At 37.3% G+C, this 17,503-nt stretch overlaps 1 protein-coding gene across 4 annotated transcripts in view; it reads left to right on the top strand.

Annotated features, from left to right (window-relative positions):
• The window catches only part of COMMD10 (COMM domain containing 10), a 238,011-nt gene extending 233,524 nt beyond the window's left edge, over positions 1–4,487 (top strand). For 3 of the 4 annotated variants that reach the window (XM_025388516.1, XM_025388520.1, XM_025388517.1), the window contains 2 exons: positions 2,723–2,782; positions 3,650–4,487. In XM_025388516.1, coding sequence (XP_025244301.1) covers positions 2,723–2,782; positions 3,650–3,688 — 99 coding nt within the window. In that variant the 3' untranslated portion in view covers positions 3,689–4,487. The remainder of the gene's footprint in view (positions 1–2,722; positions 2,783–3,649) is intronic. The other variant, XM_025388519.1, reaches the window with a different exon arrangement.
• The last annotated feature ends 13,016 nt before the right edge of the window (positions 4,488–17,503 follow it).

Here is a 17,503-nt window from a genome sequence, read left to right on the forward strand (position 1 = left end):
ATTTTTCAGCTCCAGGATTTCTGTTTGGTTCTTTTTCATAGTTTCTGTGTTTTTGTTCATGTATCACTTTCCTGACTGTTTTCAATAGTCTGTGTTCTCTCTGTTGTTTTGAGACAGCCTCACTTTACCACCCAGGTTGGAGTGCAGTGGCGCGATCTTGGCTCACTGCAACCTCTGCCTTCTGGGTTCAAGTGATTCTCCTGCCTCGGGCTCCCGAGTAGCTGAGATTAAAGGTGCATGGCACCATGCCTGGCTAATTTTTGTATTTTTAGTAGAGGGATTTCACCATGTTGGCCAGACTGGTCTCGAACTCCTGACCTCAGGTGATCCACCTGCCTTGGCCTCCCAAAGTACTGGGATTACAGATGTGAGCTACTGCTCCCAGCCCTCTTTTAGCTCATTAAACATCCCTATAATAGTTATTTTAAATTCCCTGTCAGGTAGCTCATAGACCTTTGTTTTTTCAGGGTAAGTTTCCAGAGTTTTATTTTGTTCATTTGATTATTAGGGTGTATTTCCCTATTGCTTTGTATGCTTTGTGATTTTTGCTGGGCATTTTGAAAGACAACTACCTCCTCCAGTCTTTGCATACTGACCTTGCGCAGGGAAAGACCTTCACTAATCAGCCCAGCTGGGAGTTCTAGCGCCTCTCAAATGTTTTCTGATATCTTGCTCCCTCTGGCACCTGCCTATGGATCTGCGGCTCTAATATGCCTCTCACCTCTGTTTTCAGTGCCTTCCAAACGCTGGTGCTGGGCCTGTGAGTGCCTTTCTTTAAGTGATACAGAAACCAGTTCCTTGGGAATCCCCCAGAAAGCCAGAATGTTGGATGTATGGTTCATTCTTTTGTTTCTGTCCTGAGGGAAAAGCTCTGGCATGGGGGTTGGGGGGTTCTTCTTGGTTGCTCCAACTGTTCTACATGGGAGAAGATATCAGCATGGATACACTGAACACTGTGAAATTAATTTCCTACCATTTTCATTGGAATTTCTTCTTGGTTTTATAATGGCATGGGTGCTGTAGTTTCTCAACTGGTCTCTAAAGTTCTCACAAGGGTATTCTGATCCATGTATTGTTAACTTGGTATCTTAGTGGTGGAAAGAGGGCCTCTAGCTTCCTAATCTACCACTATAGCTATTGTTCTTTTAAGAAGTGTGTTTTCAAATTTAAATTTATTCTCTTTCGTCAATGTAACATTTTAGGAAACACCACCTTAAAACAAAGCAAAGCAAAATACAGAAAACAAGAACGTGGCTTGACTGCTACCTTTAGGGGTACATCAAATCAGTTGTTTACACACTGATTCAGCCTTCATTCTCTCCTATCTTTTTGGATGGAGGTGAGAGTAATGAACTTGTCTTGCTTTTCTCAGAAATTTAGGGTATCATCCTTCCTTAACTGCTAGGAGGACATATAGTATGTATAGATGATGCTGATTAAATCTTTGGAGCTTTAATGATGTATGACAGCCAATGAATTTTTCTAATATAGTATAAAAACTTTATGATTTTATATCATTCTTAAGGGAAGAGGTTTTAAAGCAGATGTACATCTTTATTCATTTTAAAGCTTAAGTACTTAGAAGTATGGAAATTTGATCCTGTATACTTAGCTTCATGAAAAGTGAGATACATTTTCTGAACATAGCCCCATTGACTCTTCTGGAATTAGTTAGAGATAATTTGGTTTGAAATGTCGGTTTTGTAAATAGAAATGGAAATCATTAAAACAGATAAACAAAAGTGAACATAGGAACTGGGAACTAGAATAAATAGTATGTTGGAAATGACCATAAACAATTAATTATGTGGCTCAATTTTGCATCAATTTTCTACTTCTTTAGTTCATGATGCCCATTTTATATCATGTGATTGCAGCAGTGTGATCAGAGCAGTTAGCATATTCTTGGCATTGTCCCCTCATTAATTTTCACTTCTTCAGAGGGACCTTGAATAAAATAAATACATTTGAGCAGTCTTAAGCAACTTGTTTGAATTGTTTCCTCAGTGTATGGAGTCAACCAAAAGTAGGTTGGATTGAGTTGAGTTGGGTTTAGTTTAATATCATACTTTACTACAGCATCATACATACATACACAATATTACTTAGCATCTGTAGCACCCATAAAGGATTCTCCAATGCGTGTGAAGTAAAAGGAAAGAGAGTGTTTAAGTCCTGGCTTTGAAACTGTTGTGTTAATTGTGAACTTTTGCTGAGTCTGTACATTAAAGAACGTAACCCTCAGCATGTTGAGATCACAACTGCTATATTAGTGCTTGGAGGCAGTAGCTGTGCTGATGTGAGGCATTAATGGCTGGATGAGTTCAATCAGATATCCTGCCTCCAGTGTCTTTGTGTAATGGTATTTACTAGATTTCAAACAGACTGCTGAGAAAGATGAAATATAATCTCATGTATTATCTCTGTCTTGAAAAAAATTAGATAATGAAGTTGTTCTCTTACTGGCATATGTTTTATTAACCTTCGTAGAGTCAACTTGAAGGACAGATGTCTCTGTAGAGTTGAAACCTTTTGCTAAAGTAGAGTGTTATTAAGTGCATTTTTGAGTTCTAAGAATCATGGGGTTGAGTAGAGCGGGTAAGCATTTTTAAAAACCACTCAGAGGACAATCTTATGTCATATTCTAAGATTATCTGGAGAGAAAAAATGTGATGTAAATTGTGTGCAGCTACATTCTTTTTGTTGTTTTTCTTCCTTACAGAGCCTGGAGAAAGTTCTTGTGGAATTCAGTCACGAGGAGTTGTTTGATTTCTATAACAAGGTCTATATTTTTAAAATAATTTTCTAATATGTGGGGTTTTTTTCATAATATTTTGTTTTCATTTTATGAATTATTATTTTTAAATGTCCTATTATGGAACTAAGTTCTTTAAACTTCCCTTATAAACACCTTATATTTCACAGGGGGAAGTATAGGAGAAATGAAGAGAATCTGAAAAACTAAATCAGGAAGAAAAGGAAAATAGTTTTAATTAAAGCAATAGGATTGCTCCTTTAATATAAAACATTAAGTAATGAACTTTGTGATTCCTAGCCACACTGACACTTTAAATATATATGTCAAATACTTTAATTTCTGGGCCCAAAGGTAAAGGGAAACATGCCTTTAGAGATTTATCTGTGAGCATATTTCATGTTTCTTTCTGAAGACTGATTTTGTAATCCAGGAAAATATACTCGCTCCACCCCCAACTTTAAAAATCTTATAAAGTAGGCAGTTCTTCTGCCCAGCCCACTGCCACTGGACCATGCATGTGGTTATCCTGTTCAGCCCACCACCACTGTACTCACTCCCTCGTACATAAACCTCCAATAAAACCCCATGTCTCATTAAAAACAAAATTATGTAGTGATAATTTAAAATGAAACAGCTGAAGACACTTAACAGTATTACGAAATCTTCTTTCTTTGAAAATTTGAAAACTTAAATTTTCAAGCACAAATTCTAATATCTTCACATAAAAAGAAAAATATTCTAACTGGTAATTTTATTGCTATGTGAATGGATTTAATATTCATAGTTACCAATGCCATTTTTTCCTTTCTATTTGCATGTGTCTAAATAACAATTGATATGAGTTTCATTCCCTTCACTAATGTCTTTTTTTTTTTTTGTCTTTGTAAATAGCTAGAGACTATACAAGCACAACTGGACTCCCTTACATGATGTTTTCGAAGACTGTTTTTTTCATCACGCTCCTGCCACCTCATTATTTTGCATTGAAGATACATTGCCAGGTTGTGTTTTCTGAAGGATTCAGTGGCTTGCTTTCTGTAAATTATATGGCTTATCACTTCTTAGACAAATAACAACCAAGAGAGATCATTGTTAAGAGTACTGAGGTTCTAATATACTTTCTTTAGTTCTGTCAGCCAACAGTAATTATTAAGAACACTTTCGCTTTAAAGGAAACAAAAGTGAATACCATATTGTTTTTACTGTCATAGTGTTGCTTTCTTGCCTGTCCTGCTTAGTTTTTAAAACTTGCTTGATGATACCATAATGTATCAAGGAGGGTCCATGGATACAAGATAAGATGTGTACCTTAGTAGAATACAGAGCTTTGGTAATTACATAAATAAAATTAAGAAAGTAGCCACATACAATCAAATACACTATGGCATTTTTATTTGAATATGATGAGTATATTTTGCTTCAGAAATAATAGAGGAAAGAAATGTAAAACAGTGAGTAGTATGGTATCAGTTAATTCCAGTCTGAGCTTCTCTGTCAACTTCAGTTTCTCTCTGCGTTTAATGATTTAATAATAGTCCAGGTTTTTGTGTGTTTTTCTTTATGCTGCAAATTAATAATGATTCACTTTATAGTTTGGGAGACAGAATCAGGTCTTGAATAAAATAATCGTAATGCGTGCTAAATGGGCACCATTATTCAAATCAGATACCTTTTATATTCTCTTTCTATAAATATGTTGAATTCTGTTAATAAAATTTTAGTGTCTTAGTGTACTTTTGAAGTGTACTTTTTAAATTTTATACATTTATAGTATATTTTATGCCATGAATGTTTGTAAATGAGTACATTTACATACATTTGTTTAAAAAAACTTGCATTTTTTATGAATGAAATATCTATATTGTTCCCAAAAAGAGAGAGAATCAAACATGACTTTCTTCACATGAAGAAATTTGATTTCAGAAATGTCCTATATTTAAATAACCAAAGTCATTGAAATTGAAGCACATTTCTTATTTGAAATATCTGGGAAATACAACTGTTAAATATCTCTCAAATATTCAGTATATGGAATTTATACCCACATTTGTTTGTGTATCTATTTGTAAGCTGTTGCTTAGAAGAATTGAGAGTTTGGATTATTTCACAATACAACTATTCCAGTTTTCCATAGTTGATTCATTTTAAAAGTTTTTAAACTCAAACTTTCATTGGTAGAATATCTGGAAGGCATGTTTTTAATGTAATGTGGCTTGTAGGATCTCTCCTACTTTTTTATGCTCTGTTTTGCCAGTTCTCAGAGGTAAACACCTGAAGTCGTAGAGGTACTATAAACATTTTGGTAAACATTCTGTCAGACTTTTTCTCATGTACATATAAATATACATCATCCCAAGTTAAATTTGATAGGCCTTCCTGACAGTAGCCATATAGATAAACAGAAGTTTTCATTGGTTTAGTGACCAAACTGAATTCTCGATGTAGGTATCCAAGTTAAATATGATGGTTAGAAATGAAGTTTTCTGAAAGTAGTTCGTTACATGCTCCCTAAAAGAAATATCTTTAAACCTATGCAAAAATATGGGAAATAGTATTCTTTCCATTAGTCTGGTTCAACAAAGTCTGACTCAGAGACACTAAATAAAGGGCAAGTAGAAGGTCTAATGCCAACTAAGAAGATAATTATTTCTGAAATATTTAGTTGAAGATAACTTTCTTTCTTTCTTAAAACATTACTGTTGTTATGATGCACAAGTCAAAGAACATGTGGCATTTCTAAAGAGTATTAAGTGCATGTTGCTTTTTTACAAAAGTAAGATGAATGAGGAGATTAATGGGGCCTGGAACTGCAATCTTGGCAAGTAAATTTACTGTATGTCTTTCACGAGTGTGTGACATGAGGATTGAATAGACATAGAATTGCTTGTTAGAAAGAGGAACTAATTTTTATATCTATTACAAATTATATTTGTAATTATTCCCTAATTATAAATTATTACGATTATTTTTATTAAGGAAATACCAAAAAATCATAAATAACTAATCTAAACTTATCGAATCCTATCATCCAAAAATGGCCATTAATGATAGTTTGATAGATTTATTGCAGTTTTTTTGTATCCATTTATCTTTCTTGTTCATTTTTTCTTCTTTCCTAACAAATTGAAGTAATGCCATAAATTGTTTCATACTTTGCTTTATGTACCCTTACAGCATGAGCATTTTTCATATCCTTATTGCGCAAACATAATTTTAATGTATATTAAATATTTCATCATTTGAATGATCTATACTTTATATACTTTATATGTCTCGAAATAATTACATTATCCAAATTTTGGCACATTTAGATTATTCTAATTTTTTAACATAAGGAACTCACTGATAAATATAATTATACATAAACCCTAGACCACATCTCTCGTGATATTTAGTATAGATTCCTAGAAGTAGAGTTGCTGTGTCAAAAGTATGAAGATTTATTTTCTGTTTTTATCTTTAATAGAATTTCCATTATAAAATGAGGCCAGGTTTGGTGGCTCATGCCTGTAATCCCAACACTTTGGGAGGCTGAGGCAGGAGGATCACCTGAGCCCAGGAGTTTAAGAACAGTCTAGGCGACATGGCAAAGCCTTATTTCTATTAAAAAATACAAAAATTATCCAGGCTTGGTTGTGAATGCCTGTAATCTCAGCTACTCAGGAGGCTGAGGTGGGAGGATCACCTGAGCCTGGAAGGTTGAGGCTACAGAGTCATTCTATCACCCCACTGTACTTCAGCCTAGGTGACAAAATGATACCTTTTCTCATACATATAGATATATATATATATAGTTGCTCATTAAAACAAAGTTGCTCCATTTTGCCATCTCACTTCCTGGAAGTACCTACCTAATACTGCAAACATTTGGTGGGTGCTGTGGTTCATGTCTATAATCCTAGCACTTTGGGAGGCTGAGGTGGGCAGATTGCTTGAGCCCAGGAGATTGAGACCAGCATGGGCAACATAGCGAGTCCTGTCTCTACAAAAAATAATAGTAATAAATTAGCCAGGTGTGGCACACACAGGTGGTCCCAACTACTTGGGAGGCTGAGGTGGGAGAACTGCTTGAGCCCAGGCAGTTGAGGCTGTAGTGAGCCATGATCATGCCACTGCCCTTTAGCATGGGCAACAGAGCAAAACCCCATCTCAACAAACAAAAAAACAGACATCTTATAATACAAATATACACACCTCTTGTGTATTTTCAAAAATACATTTACGTGTTTCAAGGCCTTTGATATATGTTGCTGAATTGTTTCTACAAAGGATTATATTAATTTGTACTCTCACAAACAATTAATGAGAACTCACTTGCTTCAAGCCACCTTCAGCAGCCCCTTCTTCCTTCTATACATTTCACCCTCAACATTCTTTATAACCTAAGATCAATGCTGGTTTAGGAAGAGTGATGGGACATATTGAGATATGTCATGTTGATAACTATAGAAGGATTGAAAAGGAAATCTCTTTAAAAAATCAGCAAATATGAGAGCCAATAACTCAGTATTTAAGTGTAAGGGCTTATATAATAAGGCCTATATAATAATATAATCTTCAAAATAAATAACTCATGTTATTTAGATTACTATTCCTATTATTATAACTCATTACATTACATGAGTTATTATTTTGAAGATATTTTGAAGATTCAGTGAAATTCATGTTAAACATTTAGCATAATCCTTGAATCTCAATCATATAATAAGCATTAGCTGACATTTTTGTAATCACTAAGAAAATTAGCAGGCTTTCTGTTGAAATTTTTCCAGGTGAAGTTTGAATTAGAGTCAAAATTGTAGAAAGCTTGCTATGAAGCCCCTTCACTTTAAACTTATTTGGCATTCTAATAACAACTCCATTTTATAATCACAGATTCTAATACAATGCCAATTCTGCTTTTATTTTTTATTTAAAAAATGAGGTAATACATGTATTATGGGACCAGAATGAAAAAAATATTTTTTTCTGAGTACCTTTCCACATGGCCCTTCTGGCTCTGAGAAATCTAACTTTTTCTCTACTCAATGAACTTTGATTTCTTCTTACCTTAAATAATGTCTTCTACACTTCATTCATTATACCAAGGGTCAGCAAATGATGGACATGACCTACTGCTTGTCTTTGTAAATAAAGTTTTATTGGAACACAGCTGTCTTGCTACCAAACTCACTCTTGAGACTTTCTCTCTTCTTTGCATTGAAGAAATAATACCATGTTATAAGAGAGGCTATGGATAGGGCTACATGGCAAGGAACTGAGGGTGACCTCTAGGGGCTGAGAGAGAACAACAGCCACCAAGAAATTGAGGCCCTTAGCCTTATAACCTCAAGGAAGTAAATTCTGCAAACAACCTTGAATTAGCCTGGAAATAGTTTTTGTTGTTGTTGTTTTGTTTTTGGTTTTTTCCCTGTTAAGCTTCTAGATGAGAACACAGTCCAACTGACTCTTATTGTAGCCTTGTGAGATTCTAAACAAAGGACCCAAATAAACTATGCTTGAACTCTGCCCATGGTAATTGTGAGATGAAAACTTTGTTGTTTTAAACCTCTAACTTTGTAATAATTTGTTATGCTGCAATAGATAACTAAAACAACAGCCATGTTCATTTGTTTACATGTAGTCTATAGCCACTTTTGAACAACAGAGTTGAGTAGTTGCAGCAGAGACCATATGGCCCACAAAGCCTAAAACCTGGCCCTTTATAGAAAGAAAAGATGCAGCACCCTGCTTTGTACTGTGCTTTCTAAACTAGAGCATTCCTAGAGGAATAAAGAGGTAGTTGGTAGGGAACACAAAAAGTCATAAGATGGACATTGTATATATTTCAATAGCATCACTTCTACTTTTTGTCAGAGGTAGAAGAAATTACATTTTCCATCCTCTTTTGCAGCTACTGTAGCCATGGAACTAAGTGTTGCTAATGAATTGTGAATGGAAGTGATCCTTTATCTCCAGTTGTCTTCCCCTTTCTGTGACTGAAACCCAAATTTGGAGCTGAGTCAGCTTTGAGCAGACAAGAATGCTAATGCTTTAAGAGGTAGGGAGCAACAAGATAGAAGGAACCTGGGTCCCTGAATATCCTTGTAGAACACAACTGTCTCCATGCCCTTGACAGAAATAAAATATCTTGTTTGAGTAGTTAAATTTGGAATCAGTTTAGGCTATACACAGCAGTTTTGCCTGTAGCCTAACTAATATGGTGGCAACATAATTTTATTGTAATTGCAGTAATGTAAAACATATTTTAAAATGGAGATTAACATTTTATGGCAAAATACATATAAATGTTCAAGAGGAAATGGGAAACTTTAAAAAACAAAACAAAACAAAACCTTTGTGCTTGCAGCCTGCAACTTCAGGCTAAATTCTCAGTGCTACTAGGAACCTATATTCACCTCCCTCCCTCAGTGTGGTTATTTTGAGACAAAAGTTTTGAGAAACCATAAGAGTATATTGTAAATTTCCCACAAAGTCTTTCCATAATTCTTTTTCTACTGTTGAGTAAGAGGACTGGGATGGTTCTGATTTACTGAGATGCATTAGTCAGAAGCTACTCAGGAATTAGAATTTAAATTTCAGATCAATTTTGCTTCCCTAAAACTTTGATTTTTTTTTTTTTTTGCCATCATTATGCAAATAGTCCTACTCAATAGACCAACCTCATTTAATGCTAAAATTAGGAACACTTTAATTTGAGGTATTTTGTAGTAAAGCTTAATGGCATTTTTAATTTTGGAGAATTTTAAGGATTTTTAACCATTGCTTCCATCTCCCCACATGCACACTCTTGAAGTCTTTTTGAAGCTCTTTTGCTTTTCTCTGAAGTATAAGGTTGTGTACTAGCTGTTATGGAGACCTACAATCCAAATCTAAGTGATGGCAGTTTTAATAGCCTCCTTTGTTTTATTTGAAATGGAAAATTACTGATTTTTCTTTCAAAAGAAACAATCTGCAAAGACAAGAAAGGTGAAGCAAGTCCAGTCTATAAATCTGTAAGGAAGAAGGTGCTACAGGCTTAGAGAGACTGTTTTAATCTCCAAGGCAGAAAAAATAATGAATATATGATAATGTTCCTTTAGTGAAACCAGAGTTCAGTCATTTTTAGCATCTTTCAATGAGAATCTGATTTTTTAATGAGTTTTAAAGATTTTTTTCCTTCAAAAAATCTAGGTAAAGGAAAGCAGTTAATAGTAAATTTAATAGCTGCATTTATTTTTTTCTGACTTGTGTTTGTATTTTTTAATTGGCAAATAAAAATTAAAAACACTGTACATTCTACCCAAAACTTTAAAGGAAAAGTCACTAATAAAGTTTTTTTAATCTATAAAAAATATAAACTTGCTGTAAGGCAAGGAGTGCAGTGATTTCTCAAGGCCTTTCCTCATCTCTCCTTCCTTCTGAGATTTCTGAGTTTCCTTTGTGCACTACTTCTAGTGCACATTTCAAACTCTTCTGCAGTTTCAACCAGACTACATAAGGGGACAAAGGAAAAAGCTGCTGTCCCCTGGAAAAGGCTGCTTTAACACATCAGCCTTAGAAGCGCCAGCGTTCCTCTCCATCCCAAGAATGTGGTTATGGTTTGGCAGAGGAGCACAGTAATTTCCAGCTGATTAGAGAAAAGGTGACTTGTGTATTCTAGAGCATGTGCTCTGCTTTGCAGTTCAGCTTCTCACTCTCTTCCATGCTGATGCAAGTAGTTCTATCAACATTGGGGTGCTTTAGAAATACTGACTGAATCAATTAATAGACTATGTAAATAGTTTTTCTCTACCTTTGGCTCTCTCCATTTATTTGCACAGTAGCATCTAAATTCTTAAAATAATTGTAAACTTAAAGTTGTGCAAAAGTAGATTTCAAACTGGTTTAGCCAGATATGCTGGTATTTGGTAATTCCATTAGAGAATAGCCACATCCCTTCTAGGGAGTATCTCCTGAGGTCACTGAACCTTTTATTCATCATCCAGGAGATAAACATGAGAATAAAAGCCTTATAACCAACCAGAGACCCAGATTTCTGCCCTCCAGAAGGCTAGAGCAAGTTCTCCCATTGCTGTGAAAAGATTTATGGTATTCATGAAGTTGACCTACACATGCTTCTGGGTACTGATGCTGCAAAGACTGAAAACAGTTACATTCCTAGCAGTTTCAGAGTTGATTTATGTGACAGGGTCAAAATGAAGTGCTCCAGAGAGACATCAACAACATTCTTATATTGAAATATAGGTACAGTGTGTATAGATTTTCTGAGCTCATTACCCAGAAGATTTTAATTTCCTGCTGAAAAGAGTATCTTGATTAAAGACATACACACACTCCTATACACACTGCCTACAAACAGGCTTTCCTCACTGATGTGGGACAATTCTGACAAAGTTTTTTTAAGTCTCCCTTTACGTGGCACAGATTGTTCCAGCTTATCACAAAGGTACCAGCTGGACAAAAATCAGATGTTGACATAGATAGTACAGAATGCAGGCAAGATAAACAGAGCCACACAGAAAGCTGTTCAGTAATAGTTTAGTTTAATTTTAATTTAAAATTTCCCTATGCAACTAAGACTGTGCCCTTAGATGTAGAGCCCAATGTGAAGGATCAGTTTCTTATGATAGAGTAATGATTTATAACATCTAACTTTTCTACCTTGTGGCAGAATGCCCTGTGAATCCTTGAAACTCAAGGCCCTCTTTGTCAGAGTTTTGGTTCTTACTGCAAAGTGTGTTCTTTCCTTATGTCATCCAAACAAAGTAACTAGAGTAGTAAAAAGAAACTGAGTTTGGATGCATCGGCTTTCTGGACTTGCAAATTATCCAGCACAGGCATTTCTCACACAGCAGGCTTGGAGGACTCTGGGGGTGGCCATCTTTGCTACATATGCTGTTAACCTCCTTTATATGGTTGGGTCAGTGATCTTGTAAAGTTCTGCTTGGCAGGCTCATACGTGTTGATAGGTGCCCTAAACTGATGGACCAGTAGAGTGTGGCCACCACCTGTGAGATTATTTCTTCAGGCCCTCAATAGGCATTTACCCAAATGCCCTGATTTTACAGTGCTGTGGTTCTGTACTGGTTCCCATGAAGCACTCTTCCCGTCTCTAATTTTCCAAGATCATTTTCCTTAAGTTAATGCCATTCCTGTAAATGCATTTCTACTCTTTGATACCTTTTCTTTAGTTTACTCTTTCAGTTAAACCTGTAACCAAGATAATCTTTGACAATTCTTTTAATTCATGTTTATATTTAGCTCTAGAGTCTATGTAAGGAGATCCAGGGTTACAAGAGTCTACTTGAACAAACAGAGCCACAACAGGTCAAATTTTCTTTCCATAGGACTGTATTTTTTGAAATGTTAAAAATTCTCCTATAATTAAATATTTAAACCTTATTTCATCATTTTTGTAAGGGTTTTAACTTTAGGGTTTACTAAAGGAAGCCAAATCAATTTCATAAACTTCTCTGTATAGGATTTCAAATAGAACATTTTTATGGAAAGAAGGTGAATATGTTATAGAAGAAGAAATGCTTCTGCCTCTCTGCCTACTTCCCTATTGGCCCTCTCTGGTTCTCCCACATCCTTTAGGGAAGAATGACTTGCCATTCTGTTTGGTCAGTTAAAGTATTGGTTGGCCGTGTTTATCGATGACCAGATTGACTGTAAAAAGACCATGCCCTCGGATGGTGCTCCTCTTGCATCTCTTGCTTCCACTCCATGGGTTGGATAAAGATAGTCCAGATTTTGAGGAGAAGCTGAGGTGTGTGGGGAAGAGGGGCAGGTAGGGAGGGAGTGTCTTTCTTAGGCCTTAAGAATGAACATATGCTCTTACACAACCTTACCAAGCTCTGAAAGATAATTGTCATTTTGGTTCCCAGTTGCTATCAATCTTTCTACGTGTAGCTCTTTTGGAAATGTCAGCATCAGGAGTGAATGGCAGGTTAAGATTTGGGCATTTGAAAATTTTCTAGTCAGATTCCATTAATACAATCACAATTTCAGCCTCTGTCCTTTATAGGTCTTCTTAGCAGATCTGTCTTTTTTTTTTTCAGTGATAAACATGCAGAGAGCTATAGGCAAAAATATCAAAGGTATCATTCGTACCTTTCAACTCTCAAGTGACCCTCCAGTAAGAGAAGAAGGCTTTGAAATCAGTGACTGACTCCCAAAGAAGACCTGCTTGACACTTCTAACCCTCCATTCTAAATGAGCAAAAATTTCACCTCCCTGAAAGCAGAGGGAAGACATTGCTGGGTCAGTTTCAAAGGCTCATTGGCTACCTTCCTGCCACAGTGGACCATTGAGAGTCTGCTCCCAGTTCCTGGCATGGTGGAAATTGACCTTACACTCACTTTCCTCTATATGCTTCTGAGTGAGAACTTGAACTTCAACATCCCCGTCTAGCTCCCTAGGAAAGTGAGGAGGTATGGAATATGCCCTTAGTAGCCTGGCTTGATTCTGTCTTTTGGCTGTTTGCTGCATTTGTAGAAGGAAAAGAACAGTACAAAACATTGCTCCTCTCTTTCCAGACTAAGCATTTACAGTGCAACATAGCTAAGTAGGAAACCAAGAAAAAGAGAGGATGAGATGTTAACTGATGGATCAAGTTACTCTTGTGTGCTCCAGTAACAGATGTCCAGGCGGCTTCAGGGCTACCTTTGTGCCTCCTTTTTTAAACGTATTTGATCATCTACAAGTTGGAATGATTTACATCATTTGAAACCCATGAGATGTGCTTGAGGCAGGGGAATGAATGAATGAAAGGCTTTTTCCATGTTATTTTCACCCTGAAATACTTAACCTATCCCAGTGTGTATCAAAAGCAGAAGAAACTGATTCTGCAATGCCAAGTCATTTCTGCCTTGGACAATTAACTACTACCATACCTGAATATATATGCGTCTTTTTTTTTTTTTTTTTCTTCTGAGCTTCATCCACAAAATGTGTTACAGGCAGTACAAAAAAATTTATTTAAATTAAATTAGTGATATTTAGCTTTAAAGAACATGCAACATTTCAGTTCCCTGCAGGGGCGTCTGAAATGTCCCACGATATGTTTCAGAACCATTCAGCTTGTTTGCCTCTTTCTGCTTCTCCTTCCTGACCACTGTTGTGGGGGCAGAGAGCCGGATGGCAGGAGGTTCCTTTCCCAAACCAATTAGCATGTCCTCATATTTTGCCCTCTTCAGCCACAGCTTGTTCTCGGCTGTCACCCTGCATGAATCAACAGTGGTCCCAGGACAGGCAGAGACCATCAGGAACTTACCCTTCACAGAGAGAGACTCCAGATCTCAGAGAGCAGTGCCCAGGATGCCAAGACAGAACCCTGGTATTTTCTACTGTGAGTTTCAGGCTGCAAATACACAAAATAACAGCTATTTTGTATATATACTCAGGATTTCTTCATTTATTTGAAAAGAAGGAGGAAGGAATGGAGGAAACTGTACAGAGGTAGTGTTGTGTGTGTGTGTGCATGCATGTGTGTGTGTGAAAAGGCATTATATTTAAAGAACAATGGTTTTTGATAGCCTTATAATTATTGTATTCTAATAGGATGCTGAGCACGGCCTTGGCCGGGTAACTCTATTTACTTAGTCATTCATTCATTTATACATGTATTTACCCATTAACTAATAGGCCAGTCAAATGAGGTTACTTCTGGAGTGCTCTAGTTCTGCTTGCATATCAGGAGCTACAATAAAAGCATTGCCGTAGGTCCTCAGGTAGAGGTTAATCAGAGGGCAAAAAGGCTCTTCCTATGGACTCCACCAGCAGCATTCTGGTAAGATGAAAAATGGGGAAAGATTAGTGTGTGCCACCCTTGAGAGACTATGGTTAATCATGACTGAGTAGACACAGCAATACCTTCATGAGACTATCCATCAAGAAATAAGTTTTTTAAACTGTAGTTCTGGTAACAAAGACAAACCTCTTTATTTTGTTTAAGTAAGTGTACTAGGTGCTAGGGATTCGAAATAAGATAGGGGGTCATCTCTTTGGCCTTAATTCCAGACTAAACATTACTCAGCTTGATGGTAAGTGTAATACTGAATACAACTACCACAGCAATGACCCACTGGAAATGTGTAGCACTTTACAGTTTATAAAGTCCTTTCATATGCTTGTTCTCGTTTGATCCTTGCATTATTCTTTAGTTAATTGAGCAAGTGTTATTTCCATTTCGTAAGTGAATAAACTAAAAACTAAGACACCTAAGTCACTTGCCTCAGATTACACAGCTGAACTCAGACTAGAACTCAGAATATCTAAGCCCTAGTTTAAGACTCTTTTGATACTTCACTGTGCCAATTATCAATTTTTGCCCCTCCAAATTTTCCCTTGAGTACTTGCTCTGCTGTTAATGGTTGGAATCCCTTTAAGCTCTCCTCCTTTATGTGAGTACTATATTAAGTTTTCTAAGTAGAGGGTGCTGGAGGGACAATGCAGGAGGAAGGGACTTCTCTCGTAGGCTGCAGCAGCTGCACTTTGTTCACTGGTATGAGTGTGAGTGCATCTGGTGGTACTGTGCCCCAGCCAGAGCACATAGTCCCTTGGTAAGCTTGCAGCCCTGGCCTAGCCTAGTCATCACCTTCCTGTAGCCCTCCCAACACAGACACTGGAAATTCTAGCCCTCTTGCCCAGAGCAGTACCTCCAGCCCCTCTGCATGCCCACTCACCTGCTCATCAATTGTGACCCACTGGTACCCAGCCCCTCAGATTTGCCCTCCTGACATGGACACCAGGAGTGCCAAGCCTTCTACCCATCAGTGATTCCCAGTGTATCTATCTGTGCATACCCAATCACTGGCTGTGGCTCAGGTACTTCCTAGAGAGTAGCTTTCTTCTTGCTCAGTGACTGTGAACCAGCTGTGGCATGAACAGGTCAGCAAACCTGTCTTCCATCCATTGAACTGCAAGTAGACCTGCAACAAGATATGAATCTGAGCCTTGAGGAGAGCCCTTCCAATTTCATCCTTCTTTGAGCACTCTCCCTCAGCCCCCTATAGAACATTATAAAGTTCTCTTACATCTTATAGTTACTGTTCTATTATAGCTTAATCTTTTTTTTTTTTTTTTGAGATAGGGTCTCACTCTGTTGCCCAGGCTAGAGTACAGTGGCGTGGTCTTGGCTCACTGAAGCCTCTGCCTCCCAGGTTCAAGTGATTCTCCTGCCTCAGCCTCCCAAGTAACTGGGATTACAGGTATGCGCCACTGTGCCCAGCTAACTTTTGTATTTTTAGTAGAGACGGGTTTCACCATGTTGGCTAGGCTGGTCTTGAACTCCTGACCTCAGGTGATCTGTCCACCTTGGCCTCCCAAAGTGCTGGAATTACAGGTGTGAGCCACCATGCATAGCCAGCTTAATCATTCTTTATATTAAACTTCCCTTATTTAAATCACTGTTTGGTTCCTGTCTCCTGACTGGACCCCAGTTGATGCACTCACTAAATGTTGGTGTGAAGTCACAGACAAGGTAAAGTTTCTTATGGGCGGGGACTTTATCATATATCTCAGATCACTACAGGCACTTGCCTATTTTGATGCCTGACACATAGAAAGTCTTGAATAAGTTCTGATTAATTGAGCACAATTTGAGTTAATTTTAACACCCCTATTTGTTGAGATGTAATAACAGCCTACTGAGAGGTCTAGCATGCTGAAAGGAAAGCGTCACAAATTTGTTCATGTGTGTGATCATTTATTTGTTCAGTAATGTTGATCAATAATGTTGACTGGGATAAGCAGCATTGGCTCCAACTGCAGGTCAAACAGCAGAATTGGCCCCAACTGGGAGGTGGAGTGAATGATTGCTGTTAAGGACAAGCTAAGGGAACATTCAGAAGGAAAGAATGAAAACAACACAGACCCAGAAAGAACCAGGGAAATACGAAGTGCTCTAACCACTTGTAAGGCTCAGAGGGGACAAATGACCTGTCCCATGTCATGTAGCCCTCTTGGCAGAGCCGAGAGTAGACAGCAGATTCTATAATCCTCAGTCTAAACCCTTGACATTACATTGCATTGCCTCTCCAAGTGGGGCGGGAAGGGGTGGTAATACAAACTGCCATTTCGGGAAGTGGTTAAAAAAAAATACCTTAAAACATGGTTATCCTTTACCTAGTAGTTCTAAAGGAGTCCATTTTTGGGATCTAAGAAATTCCCCTGCCAATGCTGTTACCTTTTGGAAAACAACTAGCAGTCTGTCAAATGTGCTGGATTTGGGGTTTGATGCCCCTCACGGTAATCAAAGTATCCCTCATTTCTCTGATGTAGTCTCACACCCGTATGTAAAGCCTCTCTATCACTCCTTTCCAACATCTGTAGCTTAATTATGCTAATGATCTTCCTTTATCATGTTGGTTTACTTATCAAGACGTTTTCCTATTTCTGGTCAGATGTTTTTCCAGGGAGCCAAGGCATGGAATCCTTTATTAAGTGGGAAAGAATCAACAGAATTTGTTCCACATATTCCTCTGACACATCCCCAAAAGCATGACTTCTAGCCTGAATCCTACAATGAATGTATGGGCATATGTGACACACTGTGTTTCATTAATTTTTCATCAACAGATGGGTCACATATGAGCCGAAGATGAATGTAGATATTGCAAGGTCTGTATGAGCAAAGCCAAACCATGTTTAGAATGTCTTTGTTGGCTGTCATTGGGAATGAGTGCATGATGATTAACTGATTTGAGATGTGCATACGCCTGTGTGCTGAGAAGCAAGAAACACGTAGTTTGTATGTGTTGA

The sequence above is a fragment of the Theropithecus gelada genome, chromosome 6 (assembly GCF_003255815.1).
Source record: "Theropithecus gelada isolate Dixy chromosome 6, Tgel_1.0, whole genome shotgun sequence".
Classification (NCBI taxonomy): Eukaryota; Metazoa; Chordata; class Mammalia; order Primates; family Cercopithecidae; genus Theropithecus; species Theropithecus gelada.